Source organism: Lampris incognitus, chromosome 4, assembly GCF_029633865.1.
Source record: "Lampris incognitus isolate fLamInc1 chromosome 4, fLamInc1.hap2, whole genome shotgun sequence".
In the NCBI taxonomy this organism is placed as follows: Eukaryota; Metazoa; Chordata; class Actinopteri; order Lampriformes; family Lampridae; genus Lampris; species Lampris incognitus.
The window spans coordinates 20,929,366-20,950,924 of record NC_079214.1 but is presented as its reverse complement, the minus strand read 5'-3'; the positions used below and the strand labels follow the sequence as shown (position 1 = coordinate 20,950,924).

Here is a 21,559-nt window from a genome sequence, read left to right as displayed (position 1 = left end):
GAGAAAAAAAATCACACACACAAAAAAAAATCTGGAATGACTAACATGGGGGCTGAATCCGGATCACTGCCTGTCTCTTCGGTTGAAATCTTTAGAGAGTATGTCACTGGATACACCAAGACTTTAAAACCTGTGGTGCACTCTAGATTATTAGCTTTTGCTACCCTCAGTATATATGTTTGTGTGTATTTATATATAACTAAGCTGTTGAATAACAGCAAATCAACGAATCAGCCAAGTAGTTGGTGAAGGACAGGACGTTATTAGCATTGGTCCAATGTAAAAGACTAATTTCACAAGACACCATGTCTATATATACATTATATACATTTATATAGGGTGGGTATTTGTGCTTCATTTTGTCATATTACTTGAAATCATCTCTTGTTTCTTTCTGTTTTTTGTTGTAGTTTGGCGAAGAGGTTTCTGTGGCATCCAGTGTGGCTCTAGTATCTGAGCGCAGCTCCAACCAGACAGCAGCCAGTCCTCAACTCCACCCCTCTGTGTCTGGAGACCAGGACCCTGTAGCTGCCCTCTGGGGCAACCACCAGGCATACTCACAGGCAAGATGGAGGATGTTGATATGCTTGCTTCTTGTTTGAAAAGCATGTCTGTGGGTGTTCATGTGTATGTGCATGCATTCAGACTACACAAGTTAAAACGATTTAATAAGATGATACAATAATAAAAGCAAATCAAAATAACGACTGCTATGCTAATTACAAGAAGGCAGCTTAGTAGCTTTGATGTACACCTCCAAATTGCTTTAGGTCAAATTGGGTCCATCTATCCATAGTTTTCACATGACGTCACATTCATATTGGAACGCCCACCTGGCGGGCAAAACACTTCCCAAACGGCAGCATTATTGACCCATCCAGAACGAAAATACATATAGCTGTCTGTACTTTTGTAAGCTTTCATCCTGGCAGCAGTGTAAGGAGAGGGATTCTCCACAAGATATATGTAAACATTGCCAAATTGGAGCTCTGGCAGGGACTTCACTGTTTTTAGAGACTGAAATACTGCAGCGGGTGCTGTATATGGATCGCAAGTGCCCAAAACTTTTAGTTTATTAATATACCGTAGCTTTATTTTTCTTCTTTCGTAAGGTGATCCAAATAGTCATTGCTTGGAACAGCTGGAAAATTGACAGGTCTGTGCTGCTGCTCTACTGAGTTTCCACTGTTGGCCGCCATGCTGAAACTTTGTTTTGCCCGCCAGGGCTCCGCGTCAGTCACGTGACTGAAAACTATGGATTGTTTCCAAAATAGTTATTTAAATTAAATGTCTTAACAAAATGACCCTTTAAATCAAAATGAATTAAGTGTTATTTTAGAACTATTTTGGCAAAGCGAGTGCTGAGTGAGTGTTTTGACTTTAGGACATACAAAGGGTGCTGTGGCCTCAGAGGGCAGACTGTGCCCATGAGTTCCCTAGCCTTCCCCCTGCCCATCTGCTACCAACTTTCTACCTCCCACCTGAGACCGAGGGCCACAGGTCAGTGCACACCACCAGATAGAGGCAGTTATGCTCTTACACGTACCCCATTTCACTGTAGCACCTCAAGATACACTTCATTTTAAAGGGACAGTTCCCCCAAAATCAAAACTACATGTTTTTCCTCTTACTTGTAGTGCTGTTTGTCAATCTAGATCTTTTTCATGTGAGTTTGCCGAGTTTTGGAGATACCAACTGTAGAGATATCTGCCTTCTCTCAAATACAGTGGAAATGGATGGTACTCGGCTTGTGTTAATCAAGGTGCCAAAAAACTACTGCTACTTTCGGCTTCTCCCTTTAAGGGGTCGCCACAGTGGATCATCCATTTCTATCTTGTCCTGTCCTCTGCATCTTCCTCTGTCATGCCAGCCACCTGCATGTTCTCCCTCACCACATACATAAACCTCCTATTTGGCCTTCCTCTTTTCCTCTTTGCCTGGCAGCTCCATCTTCAGCATCCTTCCCCAAATATCCCCAGCATCTGTCCTACACACATGTCCAAACCATCTCAATCTTGCCTCTCTTGCTTTGTCTCCAAACCGTTCAACCTGAGCTGTCCCCCTAATATACTCATTCCTAATCCTGTCCTTCTTCGTCACTCCCAACGAACTGTCACCTCCAGCTCTGTCTCCTGTCTTTTCGTTAGTGCCAACATCTCCAAACCATACAACATAGCTGGTCTCACACCATCTTGTAAACCTTCCCTTTAAATCTTGCTGGTACCCATCTGTCATAAATTACTCCCAACACTCTTCTCCACCCACTCCACCCTGCCTGCACTCTCTTCTTCACCTCTCTTCTATACTCCCTGTTACTCTGAAAAGTTGACCCCAAATATTTAAACTCATCCACCTTTGTCACCTCTACTCCTTGCATCCTCATCATTCTGCAGTCCTCCCTCTCATTTACACATATATATTCCATCTTGTTCCTACTGACTTTCATTCCTCTTCTCTTCAGTGCATACCTCCACCTCTCCAGGCTCTCCTCAACCTGCTCCCTTCTCTCACTACAGATCACAATGTCATCTGCGAACATCATAGTTCACGGAGACTCCTACCTGATCTCGTCTGTCAACCTGTCCATCACCATTGCAAACAAGAAAGGGCTCAGAGCATATCCTTGATGTAATCCCACCTCCACCTTGAACCCATCTGTCATTCCTAACGCACACCTCACTACTGTCACACATATCCTGTACCACTCTTACATACTTCTCTGCCACTCCCGACTTCCTCATACAATACCACACCTCCTCTCTCAGCACCCTGTCATATGCTTTCTCTAATTCCACGAAGACACAATGTAACTCCTTCTGACCTTCTCTCTACTTCTCCATCAACATTCTCAAAGCAATCATCACATCTGTAGTGCTCTTTCGTGGCATGAAACTATACTGCTGCTCGCTAATCATCACATCTTCTCCTCTTAACCTAGCTTCCACGACTCAACTTTATACCTCTATAGTTACTACAGCTCTGTACATCACCGTTACTCTTGAAAATCAGTATCATCATGCTTCTTCTCCACTCCTCAGGCATCCTCTCACTTTCCAAGATTGTAATAAACAATCTAGTTAAAAACTCTACTGCCATCTCTCCTAAACATCTCCATGCCTTCACAGGTATGTCATCTGGACCAACTGCCTTTCAATTCTTCATCCTCTTCATAGCTGCCCTCACCTCCTCCTTGCTAATCCATTGCACTTCCTAATTTACTATCCCCCAGATCATCCAAACTTCTCTCTCTCTCATTTTCTTCATCCATCAGCCCCCCAAAGTACTCCTTCCACCTTCTCAACACACTCTCCTCACTTGTCAGCACATTTCCATCTCTATCCTGCATCACCCTAACATGCTGCACATCCTTTCCAGCTCAGTCCCTTTGTCTAGCCAATCGGTACAAGTCCTTTTCTCTTTCCTTAGTGTCCAACTTCTCATACAACTTACTGTATGCCTTTTCCTTTGCCTTTGCCACACGCTCCTTGCTTTATGCCGCATCTCCTTGTACTCCAGTCTACTTTCATCATCTCTCTGTCTATCCCAATTCTTCTTTGCCGATGTCTTCCTCTGTGTACGTTCCTGTACTTCCTCATTCCACCACCAAGTCTCCTTGTCTTCCTTCCTCTGTCCAGATGACACATCAAGCACCTTCCTAGCTTTCTCCCTCACTATATCTGCAGTAGATGCCCAGCCATCTGGCAACTCTTCACTACCACCCAGTGCCTGTCTTAACTCCTCCCTGAACTCCACACAACAGTCTTCCTTCTTCAACTTCCACCATTTGATCCTTGACTCTGCCTTCTCTCTTTTCCTCTTCTTTATCTCCAGTCATCCTACAGACCAACATCTGATGCTGCCTAGCTACGTTCTCCCCTGTCACCACCTTGCAGTCTCCAATCCCTTTCAGATCACGCCTCCTACATAAGATATAGTCCACCAGTGCGCACCTTCCTCCACTCTTATATGTCACCCTGTGTTCCTCCCACTTCTTGAAATATGTATTCACCGCAGCCATTTCCATCCTTTTCAAAATTCCACCACTATATGTCCCTCCTCATTTCTCTCCTTGACACCATACCTACCCATCACCTCCTCATCTGTTCCCTTTCAACATGCCCATTGAAGTCCGCCCCAATAACTACTCTCTCCTCCTTGGGTACACTCTCCACCGCTTCATCCAACTCACTTGAGAATTCTTCTTTCTCTTCCATCTCACACCCAACTTGCGGGTCATATGCACTAATAACATTCATCAATACACCTTCAATTTCCAGCTTCATGCTCATCGTTCTGTCTAACACTCTTTACCTTCAGCACACTCTTGACATACTGTTCCTTCAGAATTACCCCTACCCCATTTCTCCTCCCATCTGCACCATGGTAGAAGAGTTTGAACCCACCTCCGATGCTCCTGGCCTTACTCCCCTTCCACCTGGTCTCTTGCACACACAGTATTTCTACCTTCCTTTCTCCCATCATATCAGCCAGCTCTTTCCCTTTACCAGTCATAGTGCTAACATTCAAAGTTCTGACTCTCACCTCCATACCTACCCTTCCTCCTTTCCCACTACCTCTGGACTTGCCATCCCCCTCTCCTTCTGCTTTGCCTAACAGTAGCACAGTTTCCACTGGAACCCTGCTGGCAGACAGTACCGGTGGCGGTCGTTGGTAACCCAGGCCTCGACCAATCTAGTATGGAAATCTGATTTATGATCCGCATATTTAATTGGCAAAGGTTTTACGCCGGATGCCCTTCCTGATGCAACCCTCCCCATTTATATGGGCTTGGGACCGGCACTAAGAATGCACTGGCTTGTGCGTCCTCAGTGGCTGTGTTCAAAGCGCCAAAAAAATACATTTGAAAAACTCACCAGCAATGTCTCTTTCCAGAAATCATGACCCGGTTATTCAAATAACAAGCATGGGTAATGAAGGACATCAAAGCCATCTTGAATGAAAAGAGGGCCTTTAGAGCTAGCAATAAAGAGGAGTTGAGAAAAATCCAACAGGACCTTAAAGTGAGAATCAGGAAGGCTAAAGATAACTACAGGGGGAAGTTGGGGCAGAAACTCCCAGCAGAACAACATGAGAGAGGTCTGGAGTTGTATGAAGACCATCACTGGTTTCAGACCGACTGGCAGCAGAGGACTGGAGGGCATTTTGGACAGAGCCAATGAACTTAATGTGTTTTTTAACAGATTTGACACAATGACCCCTCCCTGTCCCCGTCCCCCCGGTCTCATCTGTTGCCTGCCTTCATCAACCATCAACCTCACTGACCCCCCTCCTCCTCCTCCTCACATTCCCCCAGCCTCCAGTGGGGGCCCTACTCTCCCCCACTACCTGGGTTCCCGGACTAATGGACCTCTCCAACCTGGCGACCATCTCCCCACCACCACCACCTGTAACACCTACAGTGTGCTTCACAGTTGACCATGTCAGAAGACAGTTGATGAGACTTCACGCAAGCAAGGTGGCAGGCTCGGATGGTGTTAGCCCCAGGGTGCTCAAAACCTGTACCCCCCAGTTATGTGGAGTGCTTCACCATGTCTTCAACATGAGCGTTAGACTTCAAAGGGTCCCCGTGCTGTGGAAGACGTCCTGCCTCGTTCCTGTGCCTAAAACTCCGCATCCCAGGGACTCCAAGGACTACAGACCAGTAGCATTGACTTCACAAATTATGAAGACTCTGGGAAGACTCATCCTGGTGCGCTTCAGCCAACGGTCAAGCCGCACTTAGACCCCCTCCAGTTCACCTACCAACCCTGACAAGGAGTTGAGGATGCCATCATTTTCCTGCTTAACCGTGCCTACGCCCACCTGGATAAGCCAGCAAGCATTGTGAGGGTCATGTTCTTTAACTTTTCTAGTGCCTTCAACACCATCCAGCCAGCTCTACTGGGTGAGAAGCTGACAGCAATGCAGTTAGATGCCTGCCTTGTGTCATGCATTGTTGACTACCTTACTGGTAGACCACAGTATGTGCGCTTGCAACACTGTGTGTCAGACAGAGTGGTCAGCAACACTGAGGCGCCGCAGGGGACAGTCCTGTCTCCCTTCCTTTTCACCCTCTACACCACAGACTTCAACTACCACACAGAGTCCTGCCATCTTCAGAAGTTTTCTGATGACTCTGCTATAGTTGGATGCATCAGTAAGGGTAAGGAGGCTGAGTACAGGGCTGTGGTGGGAAACTTTGTCATATGGTGTGAGTGGAACCATCTGCAGCTCAACATGACTTAGACAAAGGAGCTGGTTGTTGATCTGAGGAGGGACATGACACCAGTGACCCCTGCCTCCATCCAGGGGGTCAGTGTGGACACTGTGGAATACTACAAGTACCTGGGGGTGTATATAGACAATAAACTGGACTGGGCTAAGAACACTGGTGGCCTCTACAAGAAGGGACAGAGCCATCTCTACTTTTGGAGGAGGCTGAGGTCCTTCAAAATCTGCCAGACAATGCTCAGGATGTGGTGTGAGTCTGTGGTGGCCAGTGCTCTCCTGTTTGCTGTTGTGTGTTGGGGCAGCAGATTGAGGGTAGCAGATGCAAACAGGCTCAGTAAACTGATCTGTAAGGCCGGTGACGTTTTGGGGGGTGGAACTGGATTCTCTGGCGGATGCTGTTGAAATTATGTGCCATCATGGACAATGTCTCCCACCCACTCCATGATGTGCTGGTTGGGCACAGGAGTACTTTTAGTAATAGACTCATTCTGCTGAAAAGCACCACAGAGCACCACAGGAGGTCATTCCTGCCTGTGGCCATCAAACTTTACAACTCTTCGCTGGCCGCGTCAGACACTCGGAGTTAATGGTCATTGGACTGGCCGTTCGACTTGTTTTACCCTGTCGGGTTTTGTTTGTGCTGCTTGTTGTGTGCTGTGGTAGTGCAGTATCGATATGGTGTTATGTGCACCATGCTTGTTGATATATTTTGTTCTTATTTCCATTTCTTATTTATCTTTTATTTCTATTTTGTTTTCTTGTTTCTATTTGGTTCTATTTTCTTGTTATCTTGTATCTTGTTAGTTTTTAGTTTTTTCTTATTAGAGTGTGAGTGTCTTTAATAGAACCCAAGCAGTTTCATGTAGGAACTATTATCTTAGACCAAACTACACCTACATGAAACTGCTCACAACAAGGTGTTTGGATTATCTTGAGTAACCAGGTCATGATTTCTGGAACAAGATACTGCTGTTGGGTTTTTCATATGTATTTTTTTGGCACTTTGAGCAACACAAACTGAGTGCCATCCAGTTCCATTGTATTCGAGAGAAGGCAGACATCTCTACAGCCGATATCTCCAAAACTTGACAACTCACACCAAAATGATCTAGATGGATAAATAGCACTACAGGTAAGAGGAAAAACATGTATTTTTTTACTTTGGGGTGAACTGTCCCTTTAAATTATACAGCATAATTTAAAAAACACAATTGCATCACAACACCAAAGAACAACTGTCTATTTGAGTTTAACCTAACAAACTGCTTCAGCAGAAATACCGTTAAATGTACCACAGGCAAGTGAAATCAGTTCGCTGTTAAAATTGGTGTGAATGTATCTATTTATCTGTTTGTGTCTGTGTGTCCAGCCCAGTGTCAACTGTCCTCTATGGAAGCAGCAGTCCCCCTCAGACTGTAGCCTTGCCAGACTGCAGCCCTGTTTCCCAACCACCCCCAGCCCTCCTGCCTGCCTCCCTGGATTGGCCTTTGGAGCGTGTGGAGCTGCCAGACCCCTTTGCTGCACAGGTGTGTGAGTGCATATGGGATTGTGTGTGTGTTATACTGAATTGGTCAAATATAGATGTATCACTTTTTTTTTGTGGAATATTGAGCCTTCTGAAACCAGTTGTGCATGAGAGTTAACTGTAACTGTGTATACATATGTATTTGATATGTATATATAAATTAAATTAGCATATCAAATCAGTTTTATTTGTATAGCCCAATATCACAAATTACAAATTTGCCTCAGTGGGCTTAACAGCAACACAACATCCTGTCCTTAGACCCGCTCATCGGATAAGGAACAACTCCCTAAAAAACCCTTTAACAGGGAGAAAAAATGGGAAGAAACCTCAGGGGAGGTTTCTCTCTCCCAAGACGGACAACGTGCAATGGATGTTGTGTTTACACAATTTACACAATACAACATTGAAAGAGGATAAACAGAATTATAATGGACTTATAAAATGTATAAAGAATATGATGCGCAGGATGCCAAGCAGTGTCCAGACGCCATCGGAACAGTCCAGGACCTGAGCCACATGACCAGCATCATCATTTAAAAAAAAAATTATATGGATTTATAAAAAGAAATGTGATGAGGGGAATGGCGGGCAGCCTCCAACTGACGACCACCATCACCACGGAGGCCTGGGAGGAGAACCGACTGCACGTGCACCCAAGGGAGGCTCAGATGACACCATTCATACACAGAAAAAGAGAAAGGAGAAGACATCATTCAGAGAGAGAAAAGACATGCGAGAGAAGAGAACAGTTTGCAATAGTCATTAGTCATAATCAATTAAGTCATCAATTAGTGATCATCTATACGCTATAATCTCGTCGGCAGAACAGTGGTTGGTAAATTCATTGAGACAGAACACCGACCCACCATGCAGTACAGGTTGTGAAACACTCAACTTAAAGGCAACTAATTGTAATTTAAGGCAAACAGATGAGTTTTAAGTTTGGATTTAAAGAACTCAACAGACTCTGATTGTCTGATGGCAGCAGGCAGGTTATTCCACAAGAACAGAGCCCGATAGGAAAAGGCCCTGCCACCTGCTGACTTCTTTTTAACTTTGGGTATGCACAGGAGCCCTGTATTTTGAGAGCGAAGTGCTTGAGATGGAATGTATGGTTTTAGGAGATCAGACAGGTAAGATGGGGCAAGCCCATTTAAGATTTTATAAGTCAGCAGAAGCACCTTGTATTCTGATCTAACATAGATAGGAAGCCAATGAAGGGAGGCAAGAATTGGTGTAATATGGTCAAATTTCCTAGATTTAGTTAGGATTCTAGCAGCAGCATTCTGAACCTTCTGAAGACTTTTAGTACTAGAATGTGGCAGACCTGAAAACAGAACATTACAGTAATCAAGTCTGGATGAAATAAATGCATGTATTAGAGTCTGCGTCAGCCATGGAGAGAAAAGACCGAATTTTAGCTATGTTACTTAAGTGAAAAAAGGCAGTCTTGGTGATTTCTTTAATGTGCTTATCAAAGGAAAGGCCAGGATCAAATGTAACACCAAGATTTTTGGCTGCCACACTTTGTCAAACCACAGAGTTGTCGATTGTTATTGTTACTTGATCAAATTGGTGTCTGTGTCTAGCAGGGCCAATGACCAGCATCTCAGTTTTATCCAGATTTAAAAGCAGAAAGTTAAATGACATCCAGTTTTTCACAGTAGCCAAGCAGGCCTCTAAGTTAAGTCATTTGAGTATGATCATTAGCCCTTATAGGCACATACAGCTGAGTATCATCAGCATAGCAATGGAGGTTTATTCCATAACTGCGTGAAATTTGGCCAAGAGGTGAAATGTAAAGAGAGAAAAGTAGAGGGCCAAGAACTGAGCCCTGAGGCACACCATATTTAACATCAGAGAATTTTGATATCATATTACTATAGCAGACACAATGTGTTCTTCCAGATAAGTAGGGCTAAAGCCAAGAGAGAGCTAAGCCAGAGACACCAAAATTACAATTTAATCTATCTAATAGTATACAGTGATCAGTGGTGTCAAAGGCTGCACTGAGGTCCAGTAGTAGAAGTGGAATCAGAGTCCATAGCTAGTAAAGGATCGTTCACCACTCTGGTCAGAGCAGTTTCAGTGGAGTGACAGGGCCTGAAAGCCGATTGAAAAGGTTCATATAGATGGTTTTCTTTTATATCGTTCAAAAGTTGTTGATACACAACTCTCTCTAGTACTTTAGAAAAGAATGGAAGATTAGAGACTGGTCGATTAGTCATTAAGAGACCCTGGATCGATGTGTGGTTTTTTTTAAGTAGAGGTTTAACCACAGCTGTCTTTAAACTGCTGGGAACAATGCCAGTAGTAAGTGATAAATTAACAATGTCTAGCATTGTAGGTCCCAGAAAAGGCCAGAGGTCTTTAAAAAGTTTTGCTGGTAAGGGGTCAAGTAGGCAAGCAGTTGGTTTAGAAGCTGACACAAACTTGGTAAAAATATCAAGAGAGATAGTCTCAAAAGCTGTAATAACTGGGACTGTCAGTGACTCATTATATAGATATGAATTTGGTAAGACAGGATCTGCAGGAGTAGCTGGAGTTGAAGAACTAATTTTGTTTAAGATCTCATCAACCTTACTGCAGAAAAAATCTAGAAATTCATGGGCCGTGAAGGGTGAGCAGCTAATAGACGGCTGCTTTTTAGTAAGTTTAGATACAGTATCAAAGAGAAACCTGGGGTTATGTTTATTAATACTGATCAAGTGAGAGAGACACGCGGTTTTTTCAGCAGATAAAGCATGCTTGTATTTCAATAAACACTCATGCCACGATAGGTAAAAAACTTCCAATATTGATTTTTGCCATTTGCGTTGCAGTCTCCTGCAGGCCCACTTAAGAGCACGTGTCTCATCATTAAACCAGGGTGTAGGCGTCTTTAGTCGCCTAGCTGTGGTAGTGAGAGGTGCAACTGAATCGAGGAGACTACAGAGGGCCACGTTTAAGTTACCACAGTGAAAGGAGCCAAGACTTCAGACAGCTGCTGGTCAAATGCAGCTACAGTGGAGGGACCAATGTGGCGAGTGGCAATTACATCTGTCCTGACATTAACTGGGCAGGCCAATAATGCTTCAAATTTGATGAGAATATGATCTGACATAGCAGATGTGGTTGGCAAGACATTCAGATCAGAAACAGCTATCCCTTTAGATAAAACCAAATCCAGGGTGTTACCACTGCAATGAGTCGACTCCTGAACAAACTGAGTGAACCCAAAAGTATCGACTAGTGCCAGAAAAGCTATACTTAAAGGATCAGCAGCCTTATTCAGATGAATATTGAAATCACCAAGAATTAGAATCTCATCAGAGTGAGTAACAAGCCTGAGACAAATTCTCCAAATTCTTCAAGAAATAATGAGTAACAGCCAGGAGGCCGATAGAGTATCACAGTTTGGACTGAGCCGAGTCTATTCATGGCTGAGGGAGGTGGACCAAGAACAAGAGCCTCAAAAGACTGGAATTCAGATTCAAGTCTAGAAGTCAGATTGAAAATAGATTTATATATTAAGCCAACACCCCCACCTTGTTTATTTGCCCGAGCTACATGGGCATAAGTATAGTCAGGTGGGGAAGCTTCATTTAAGGGAAAGAAAACATTTGGTTTCAGCCATGTTTCACATAACCCAATCATATCAAAACTGTGTTCAAGAATCAGATCATTTATTAGTAAAGCTTTGGTAGACAGTGATCTGATATTTATGAAACCAAATTTAAGCATCTTGTGGAAGTCATCAGTAGTAAGCAGAACTATAGAGCTACCAATAGGTGAAAGATTAATTGGAATTAGACCCCTTGTTGACAATTTTGGCAACCAACGCTTTGGACGATATGTGGTCACATTCTTGATAACATTAGCTGTTTTGGTTCTGTAGATTATTAGGTACTTTGTTGCAAATTTCTCCACTACCAGTGGTAGGAATAATTATTAGATTATTGTGATTCACACATTTAGGAGAGGAGAGCTTGGGAGCAATACAGCAGGGTAGGGGGACAGTCTCAGTGCTATAGACCAAGCTATCAGACTGATAATCTGCACTATGAGAAATTCCCTGACTAATCATATTAATCAAACTACTTGACTCCACATCCGCACTAGATTTAAACCTAGCAGGCTCTCTAATCACCTGCAACCTGCTGAATGATAAGTCCCTAGTGTCAAACTAAACATAAACAGCTATCTATATTGCTAGACAAAATATATTATATAAATTACGTCCTGGGTACGACGTTAAACTGCAACCGTCGGGTCATCGGCTACTAAACCGGCACCCCCACTTCAACCCTTGGGTTGTTGTGAGGAGGGTGTGTGGACACCCAGCAGGACTAAAAACAAAACCTGTCAAAGGGCAGATGAGTTCCTTTGTGAACCAACGGCCATCCATACCTGGAGAGGAGATAGGGACCACCAGGTACTCCCCCTACTGAAACACAATGATGACTCAACCTGTTGAGGCATCAGCTGTGCTCCTACGACCTCCATAGGTTACGGAACTGATGATGATGATATAAATTAGTACAGAAAAAGGAAAGAACATGTTTGTGTGTCTGTGTGTTTCAAGGTACTGCAGTCACGCAGTGGAGGTTGGACCATGGAGCAGATTGGTTCCAGAATAGCTCAAGCTTTGAAACAGGTGAGAATGCCCCTGCCCTCCCCTCATCCCCCAGTCCTAATCCTCCTAACCCAGTGTTAAATTTCATATGAAACTTCACTCACTCTTATTTCCTTTTTCCGTTAACTTTGGCTTTGAGCATGTTTCCCATAAACCCAAACCTTTTTGCTTTCATACTTTTTAAACAATTCTCCACTCAGATGAGCAGATGTGCGGCTTTCAGACAGTTCATTCTGTCTTAAATCAAAAGAGATCAAGTAAATCTCAGTGATGTAATCAAATCCCTTTCACCAAGGCCAGATAAGATGCAAAGTAAAGGAATTCTGACATTGATTCATTCAACCTTCAACTGCCAGTCTAAATGTTCAGAGCTGAATTGGCTCAAATTGAAAAGGGAAAGAATCACAATTTTCAACATTATCTCTCTTTGTATTTTGTAGGGCTAACACACCATCAGCAGTCCATAATATTCTGTGTCGCTCTGAAATGCTGCAGAAGTTGAACAAAAACGTGCCTGAGGTCACTGCCAGAAATTCTGTGAATGTGAAAACTGCAACCTTTACTACCTGGTTTGCCACATTCGGTTGGCTTCGTCAAAATAGACTACACAGTATAAGAAAATGTGAATAACAGCACCACATACAGTTGTTGTACACTGCTCAAAAAAATAAAGGGAACACCTAAAAACACAATATAGACCTCGATGAATGAAATATTTCAGCTGAAAATCTTTATTTATTAGACAGAGGAATGTGTTTAGAGCAAAATAACCTAAGAATGATCAATGGAAATCAAAATCATTAGCCCATTAAGGTCTGGATTCAGAATCATACTCAAAATCAAAGTGGAAAATGAGAACATAGGCTGATCCAACTTCTGTGGAAATTCTTCAAGACGATTCAAAATGAGGCTCAGTAGTGTGTGTGGCCTCCACGTGCCTGTATGCACTCCCTACGACGTCTGGGCATGCTCCTGATGAGACGACGGATGGTCTCCTGAGGGATCTCCTCCCAGACCTGGATCAGGGTATCGGTCAACTCCTGGACAGTCTGTGGTGCGACATCGCGTTGGCGGATGGTACGAGACATGATGTCCCAGAGGTGCTCGATTGGATTCAGGTCTGGGGAACGTGCAGGCCAGTCCATAGCATCAATGCCCTCGACATACAGGAACTGCTGACACACTCTGGCCACATGAGGACGAGCATTGTCATGCATGAGCAGGAACCCAGGGCCCACTGCACCAGCATATGGTCTGACAATGGGTCTGAGGATCTCATCCCGGTACCTAATGGCAGTCATGGTACCTCTGGCTAGCACGTAGAGGTCTGTGCGGCCCTCCAAGGGTATGCCTCCCCAGACCATCACTGACCTACCGCCAAACCGGTCATGCTGGAGGATGTTGCAGGCAGCAGAACGTTCTCCACAGCGTCTCCAGACTCTCTCACGTCTGTCACGTGTTCAGTGTGAACCTGCTCTCATCTGTGAAGCGCACAGGGCGCCAATGGCGAATCTGCCAACCAAGATGTTCTCTGGCAAAGGTCAATCGGGCTGCATGGTGTTGGGCTGTGAGCACAGGCCCCAATTGTGGACGTCGGGCCCTCATACCATCCTCATGCATTCTGTTTCTCACTGTTTGAGCAGAAACCTGCACATTAGTGGCCTGTTGAAGGTCGTTTTGTAGGGCTCTGGCAGTGCTCCTCCTGTTCCTCCTTGCACAAAGGACCAGATAGCGGTCCTGCTGTGGGGTTGTTGTCCTCCTGCGGCCCCCTCCACGTCTCCTGGTGTACTGGCCTGTCTCCTGGTACCTCCTCCATGCTCTGGACACTGTGCTGGGAGACACATCAAATCTTCTTGCCACAGCACGCATTGATGTGCCATCCTGGATGAGCTGCACTACCTGAGCAACTTCTGTAGGTTGCAGATACCGCCTCATGCCACCTCTAGTGGTGAGGGCACTAGCAAAATGAAAAACTAACCAAAGATCGGCCAGAAAAGATGAGGACAGGCAAATGGTCTGTGGCCACCACCTGCAAATCCATTCCTGTTATAGGGGTTGTCTTGCAAATTGTCTAATTTCCACCTGGTGGAAATTAGACAATTTACCAACAGGTGAAATTGATTCACAAATCAGTGTTGCTTCCTAACTGGACAGGTTGATATCTCAAAAGTGTGATTGACTTGGAGCTACATTGCATTGCTTATGTGTTCCCTTTATTTTTTTGAGCAGTGTAGTTTGAAATAGGGAGAGAATGCCAAAGACTGTTGCTTGCATTTGCTAATATTTGAAAAGGATTAATTTTATTAATGTAATAACAATTAACTCGCCTCTATTCAACTTTGCTTCCCTACTGTCACAGAAGAATCTTCTTCATCAACCAAAAAAAAAAACTAAGGGAACAGCATTTGGCTTCAGGGTCTTCTCTTTAGCACCAACCATTTATGCTTGCATGACCCCATCATAATTAGCCTGGGTGAAATGCAAGCTGTATGTTTAACCATACTTGCCGGTTTGTTTCCATCATACTTATGGTGTTTTATCACTCTCAACCATTTCTTGTGAAGGTAAAAGCCAGTGAAAGTTTAGTATTGTACTCCTGGGTTTTATCTTCCCCATGCTGCTGCATTCAGACACAATGCATGACGATGGCATGTATCTAGAGAGGAGTCTTTTGGCTTTCCTTCTCACATGTGAAGCACAGCAAAAGCAAATAATGGAAATTTCCTTTTTTTTTTCCTCGACATAAAATGGAAGCCTAATCCTAACGCACAAGTTTCTATGTTGCATAGTAAATACTAGTTCCCGTGCTCTTTACCTGTGTGTGCATGCAAGGCCAGTAGTTGCTTCGGAAATGTAACATGGGACATAGGAATACCAAGAAAGGATGAAATAGTCATAAAAGAACATTTTCTGTCTGTACGTGTTGCAAGGTAAATATTTTTGTTTCAGTAGACTTTTAATCATCAGCCAATAACTGAAATGCATATCAACAGTGTGAGTATTCTCCTTTACATAGTCTACATATGAAGTCAGTCATCCATTTTAAAACCTTTTGGTTCTATCCTCAGGCCAATGCCCCACGCTGGCATGTCCACAATGAGGCAGCTCTGTTTTGGAGGGCCAAAGGCAATGGCAGCCGTGCCCTGCAGTGCCTGCGCCAGGCGTTGAACTCAGCCCCACCTTCCCACCACCACCTGGCCCTCAGCAATGCCGCTAACCTGCTGCTGCATCATGGCTTGGCTGTCCATGCACACACACTGCTGGAACAAGCACTGGCACTAAATGCCACAGAGGTAAAGGTATACAGACATGCATACTTGCGGGGATTTCCAGCCCCAAAAGTACTGGTATCCACCTACGTACAAACATATACATTAACCAAATGCTTGTAGTTGAAGGTGATGATAACACAGTTTGATCTCTTCACAGCGAAGGTTTTTTTGTTTGTCTGTTGGTTTGTTTGGAAGGTTGTGTTTTGGGTGTAGTTGAACAGACTAGTCTTGGCAGGCCAAGTTTTTTTGGGGTTGGGAAAGAACTGGTTGTGAAGACGGTCATGGGCATATTTCTCTTGAGCCATTTATGTTGCTTGTTAGGAGTCCTCTCTCTATGAAGCCAGAGATTTATTTTTCCCAGGCTGCATTGCTGTCTGGATCATTGGCAGTTTTCCTCAGGTCCACCGGTCACATAAGCACTTGGTTAGTGAAGCCTTGAACTGCATATTCTGCCCTTTTGTTGACTGTCAACTGGGGTTTAGCTGGCAACACAGGCTCCTATGAGGCATGATGATTTTGATCAGTCTTTGGGTCAGGAAGAGAGAATTGCTCATGGGGCAGAAGAATACTGATAACGAAACAACTTCTGAAGCATAACAATGAGATGCAGTCATTTTGCTAGAACGCAACCAGTGTTTGTTGTCTTTATGGGGACGTTTTTAAGTCTGATGAAACTGATAGAAATAAAGGGGTACCTATTTATTTTCTCTTTCGGCGTTATCTTCATTAACTTTTACTTTCAGCTTTATCGGGTGATCTTTGTTCAAGTCAGAATGTAATTTGCATGAGTTTCCCAAAACTATGGAAACAAGTTTCCCTCACATTTAACTCATAGCAAGGGAGGGAGGGGTCACACAGAGGACTGCAAGTGTAGAGCATTTTGGTTTCTCTTTGATGGATGAAGTTTCAGGTTAAAGAGAAAAAGTGTTGCCATACTCAATATTAATTGGTCAAAGAACAGAGGGTATTCCTCCATGTTTCACTCTGTGTAGCGTTTTCCACAAGCATATGGAGTAGCCAGCCAGTGGGGGAAAAGTAGCCAGCAAGGGGGTTGGAGGGAAAAACTTAAGCCATAAAAGCCTTTGGTACATTGTAATGCCACTATTCCATCATATACACTGATCTTAATTATTGCATATTTTAATGAGTTTGCCTACCCAATTGTAAATATGTAGTGAATTATTGCAAAGGAGAATGAATGAATGCCTTTATTTGTCATTGCACAGCTATACAACGAAATTGAATGCAACTCCCCAGTGGTACAAAATACTACTACTACCACTACTACTACTTTCGGCTGCTCCCGTTAGGGGTTACCACAGCGGATCATCCGTTTCCATTTCTTCCTGTCCTCTGCATCTTCCTCTGTCACACCAGTCACCTGCATGTCCTCCCTCACCGCATCCATAAACCTCCTCTTTGGCCTTCCTCTTTTGCTCTTCCCTGGCAGCTCCATATTCAGCATCCTTCTCCCAATATACCCAGCGTCTCTCCTCCACACATGCCCAAGCCATCTCAATCTTGCCTCTCTTGCTTTGTCTCCAAACCGTCCAAACTGAGCTGTCCCTCTAATATAATCGTTCCTAATCCTGTCCTTCTTCATCACTCCCAATGAAAATCTTAGCATCTTCAACTCTGCCACCTCCAGCTCCGCCTCCTGTCTTTTCGTCAGTGCCACTGTCTCCAAACCATATAACATAGCTGGTCTCACAACCTTCTTGTAAACCTTCCCTTTAACTCTTGCTGGTACCCTTCTGTCGCAAATCACTCCTGACACTCTTCTACACCCACTTCCCCCTGCCTGCACTCTCTTCTTCACCTCTCTTATGCACTCCCTGTTACTTTGGACAGTTGACCCCAAGTATTTAAAATCATACAGCTGTGTCACCTCTACTCCTTGCATCCTCACCATTCCACTGTCCTCCCTCTCATTCTTGCATAGGTATTCCGTCTTGCTCCTACTGACTTTGATTCCTCTTCTCTCCAGTGCATATCTCCACCTTTCCAGGCTCTCCTCAATCTGCACCCTACTCTCACTACAGATCACAGTGTCATCCGCAAACATTATAGTCCACGGAGACTCCGGCCTGATCTTGTCTGTCAACCTGTCCATCACCATTGCAAACAAGAAAGGGCTCAGAGCCAATCCTTGATGTAATCCTACCTCCACCTTGAACCCATCTGTCATTCCAACCACACACCTCACCATTATCACACTTCCCTCATACATATCCTGCACCACTGCTACATACTTCTCTGCAACTCCTGACTTCCTCATAAAATACCGCACCTCCCCTGTCATATGCTTTCTCTAAATCTACAAAGACACAATGTAGCGCTTTCTGGCCTTCTCTATACTTATCCATCAACATTCTCAAAGCAAAAATCGCATCTGTAGTGCTCTTTCGTGGCATGAAACCATACTGCTGCTCGCTTATCGTCACCTGTCCTCTTAACCTAGCTTCTATTACTCTTTCCCATATCTTCATGCTGTGGCTGGTCAACTTTATACCTCTGTAGTTGCTACAGTTCTGCACATCGCCCTTGTTCTTGAAAATCGGTACCAGTATGCTTCTTCTCCACTCCTCAGGCTTCCTCTCACTTTCCAAGATTGTGTTAATCAATCTAGTTAAGAACTCCACTGCCATCTCTCCTAAACATCTCCATACGTCCACAGATATGTCATTAGGACCAACTGCCTTTCCACTCTTCATCCTCTTCATAGCTGCCTTGACTTCCTCCTTGCTAATCCACTGTACTTCCTGATTCACTATCCCCACATCATCCAACCTTCTCTCTCTCTCATTTTCTTCATTCATCACCCCCTCAAAGTACTCCTTCCACCTTACTCTCCTCGCTTGTCAGCACATTTCCATCTCTATCCTTGATCACCCTAAGCTACTGCACATCCTTCCCAGCTGGGTCCCTCTGTCTAGTCAATCGGTACAAGTCCCTTTCTCCTCCCTTAGTGTCTAACCTCTCACAACTCACCATACACCTTTTCCTTTGACTTTGCCACTTCTCTCTTTGCTTTACGCTGCATCTCCTTGTACTCCTGTCTACGTTCTTCATCTCTCTGACTATCTCACTTCTTCTTTGCCAACCTCTTCCTCTGTATAATTTGCTGTACTTCCTCATTCCACCACCAAGTCTCCTTGTCTTCCTTCCTCTGTCCTGATGACACACCAAGTACCTTCCTAGCTGTCTCCCTCACTATTTCTGCAGTGGTTGCCCAGCCACCCGGCAACTCTTCAGTGCCTGTCTTAACTCCTCCCTAAACGCCACACAACAGTCTTCCTTCTTCAACTTTACCCATTTGATCTTTGGCTCTGCCTTTACTCACTTCCTCTTCTTGGTCTCCAAAGTCATCCTAAAGACCACCATCCAATGCTGCCTAGCTACGTTCTCCCCTGTCAACACCTTGCAGTCTCCAATCCCTTTCAGATCGCACCTTCTACATAAGATATAGTCCACCTGTGTGCACTTTCCTCCACTCCTGTACATCACCTTGGGTTCCTCCGTCTTCTTGAAATATGTATTCACCACAGCCATTTCCATCCTTTTTGCAAAATCCACCACCATCTGTCCTTCCACATCTCTCTCCTTAACACCATACCTACCCATCACCTCTGTTCCCTTCGCCAACATGCCCATTCAAGTCCGCTCCAATCACCACTCTCTCCCCCTTGGTACTCTCTCCACCACGTCATCCAACTCACTCCAGAATTCTTCTTTCTCTTCCATCTTGCACCCAACTTGTGGGGCATATGTGCTGATAACATTCATCAATACACCAGCTTCATACTCATCATTCTGTCTGACACTCTCTTCATTTCCAGCACACTCTTGACATACTGCTCCTTCAGAATTACCCCTACCCCATTTCTCCTCCCATTCGCACCACGGTAGAAGAGTTTGAACCCACCTCCGATGCTCCTGGCCTTAGTCCCCTTCCACCTGGTCTCTTGCACACACAGTATACCTACCTTCTTCTTTCCATCATATCAGCCAGCTCTCTCCCTTTACCAGTCATAGCGCCACCATTCAAAGTGCCGACTCTCACCTCCACGCTCCTACCCTTCCTCCTCTCTTGCTGCCTCTGGACATGCCTTCCCCCTCTCCATCTCCTTTGCCCAACAGTAGCATAGTTTCCACCGGCACCCTGCTGGTTAACAGTACAGGTGGCAGTCGTTGGTAACCCGGACCTCGACTGATCCGGCATGGTAATCTTATTTATGATCCACATACTTGATTTGGCAAAGATTTTACACCGGACGCCCTTTCTGACGCAACCCTCCCCATTTATCCGGGCTTGGGACCGGCACTAAGAATGCACTGGCTTTTGCATTCTCAGTGGCTGGGTTCCCAGTGGTACAAATTTCTAAAAAATAAATAAATAGTGGAAATACAAATAGACACACATCTGCAACACATAAAGTGTAAAAATAAGTGTAATATCTATTACACTAGATAAATAGTGTCTGTATCGCACTAACCCGAGTCAGCATATTTTTTGCACATGCCAAATGTACAAGTGTTATTGCACAGTTTCATGATATTATTGCAACCTTAGAGTTTGTTAACAGAGTTCAGTTCTTTAATGGCACTTGGGTAGAAACTGTTCAAAAGTCTGGAAGTACAGGTCTTGAAAGACCTATAGCTCCTCCCAGAGGGCAGCAGAGTGAAAAGGTGGTTGCTTGGGTGAGATGAGTCCTTCATTATGTTTGTGGTCCGACATAGGCAGCGGGATCTGTGTATGTCCTCAAGTGAAGGTAGCTGTGTGCCAATGATTTTCTGTGCTGACTTAATCACTCTCTTCAGAGCTTTCTTATCAGCCACAGTGCAACTGGCATACCACACTAAGATGCCATAAGTGAGTATGCTTTCTATGGAGCAGTGATAGAAGGACACCAGCAGCAGCAGGGACAAATAAATTAGCTCTCCTCAGTATCCTTAGAAAGTAAAGCCGCTGCTGTACCTTCTTCACGAGGGAAGTTGTGTTGACAGTCCATGTGAGGTCCAGGGAGATGTCTGTGCCAAGGAATTTGAAGCTGGTCACCCTCTCCACCATGTCTCCATCGATATATAAAGGAGCAGGTTCCTCTTCCTGTTTCCTAAAGTTGATGATGACTTCCTTTGTTTTGGAGGTGTTTAGTGCCAAGTTGTTACTGGAGCACCATTCTGACAGTTTGTGGATCTCATCCCTGTAAGCCGACTCATTGCCATTCTGTATTCCTCCCACCACAGTAATGTCATCTGCAAATTTTACTATGGTATTTGTATTGTGGGTTGGTGTGCAAATGTGTTTAAAGTGAATAGAGAAGGGGACTCAGCACGCAGCCCTGTGGAGCTCCAGTGCTGAGTGTCGGGGTCGATGAGTGGTGTTTCCCCAGCCTGACAGTCTGTGGACGATTTGTTAAAAAGTCTTTTATCCATCTGCATGTAGACTGGCTGACACCCAGCTCGAGCAGCTTGATCAGCATCCTGCTGGGGATTATTGTGTTGAATGCAGAGCTAAAGTCTACAAACAACATCCTCACATATGTTCCCGGGTGCTCCAGATGTGTTATTGTTCCATCATATACACTGATCTTAATTATTGCATATTTTAATGAGTTTGCCTACCCAGTTGTAAACATGTACTGCATTATTGTAAAGGAGAATTAGGCTTCTTGTGCGTTTTAGCCCACACATTCTGTAAACAGCTATTAATATTTAAAACCATGCCTGTCCCTGACTGAACAGAACCATTAGACCTTATCTATTATTTATTTATTCATTCGTTCGTTCATTCATTAATAAGCTCATAAACGTCTATGTGGCGTGTATGGAAAATGCAGCGCTTTCAATGAATTTACTGCGCAATTATCAAGTTGCTGCCACCGGTGTTTTCTGAAGTAGCCCATCTAATGA

At 44.3% G+C, this 21,559-nt stretch overlaps 1 protein-coding gene across 1 annotated transcript in view; it reads left to right on the top strand.

Annotated features, from left to right (window-relative positions):
• The window catches only part of ttc17 (tetratricopeptide repeat domain 17), a 53,562-nt gene that overhangs the window by 15,503 nt on the left and 16,500 nt on the right, over window positions 1–21,559 (top strand). The window contains exons 11-15 of the mRNA XM_056278594.1: window positions 411–563; window positions 1,385–1,500; window positions 7,601–7,757; window positions 12,324–12,395; window positions 15,443–15,667. Coding sequence (XP_056134569.1) covers window positions 411–563; window positions 1,385–1,500; window positions 7,601–7,757; window positions 12,324–12,395; window positions 15,443–15,667 — 723 coding nt within the window. The remainder of the gene's footprint in view (window positions 1–410; window positions 564–1,384; window positions 1,501–7,600; window positions 7,758–12,323; window positions 12,396–15,442; window positions 15,668–21,559) is intronic.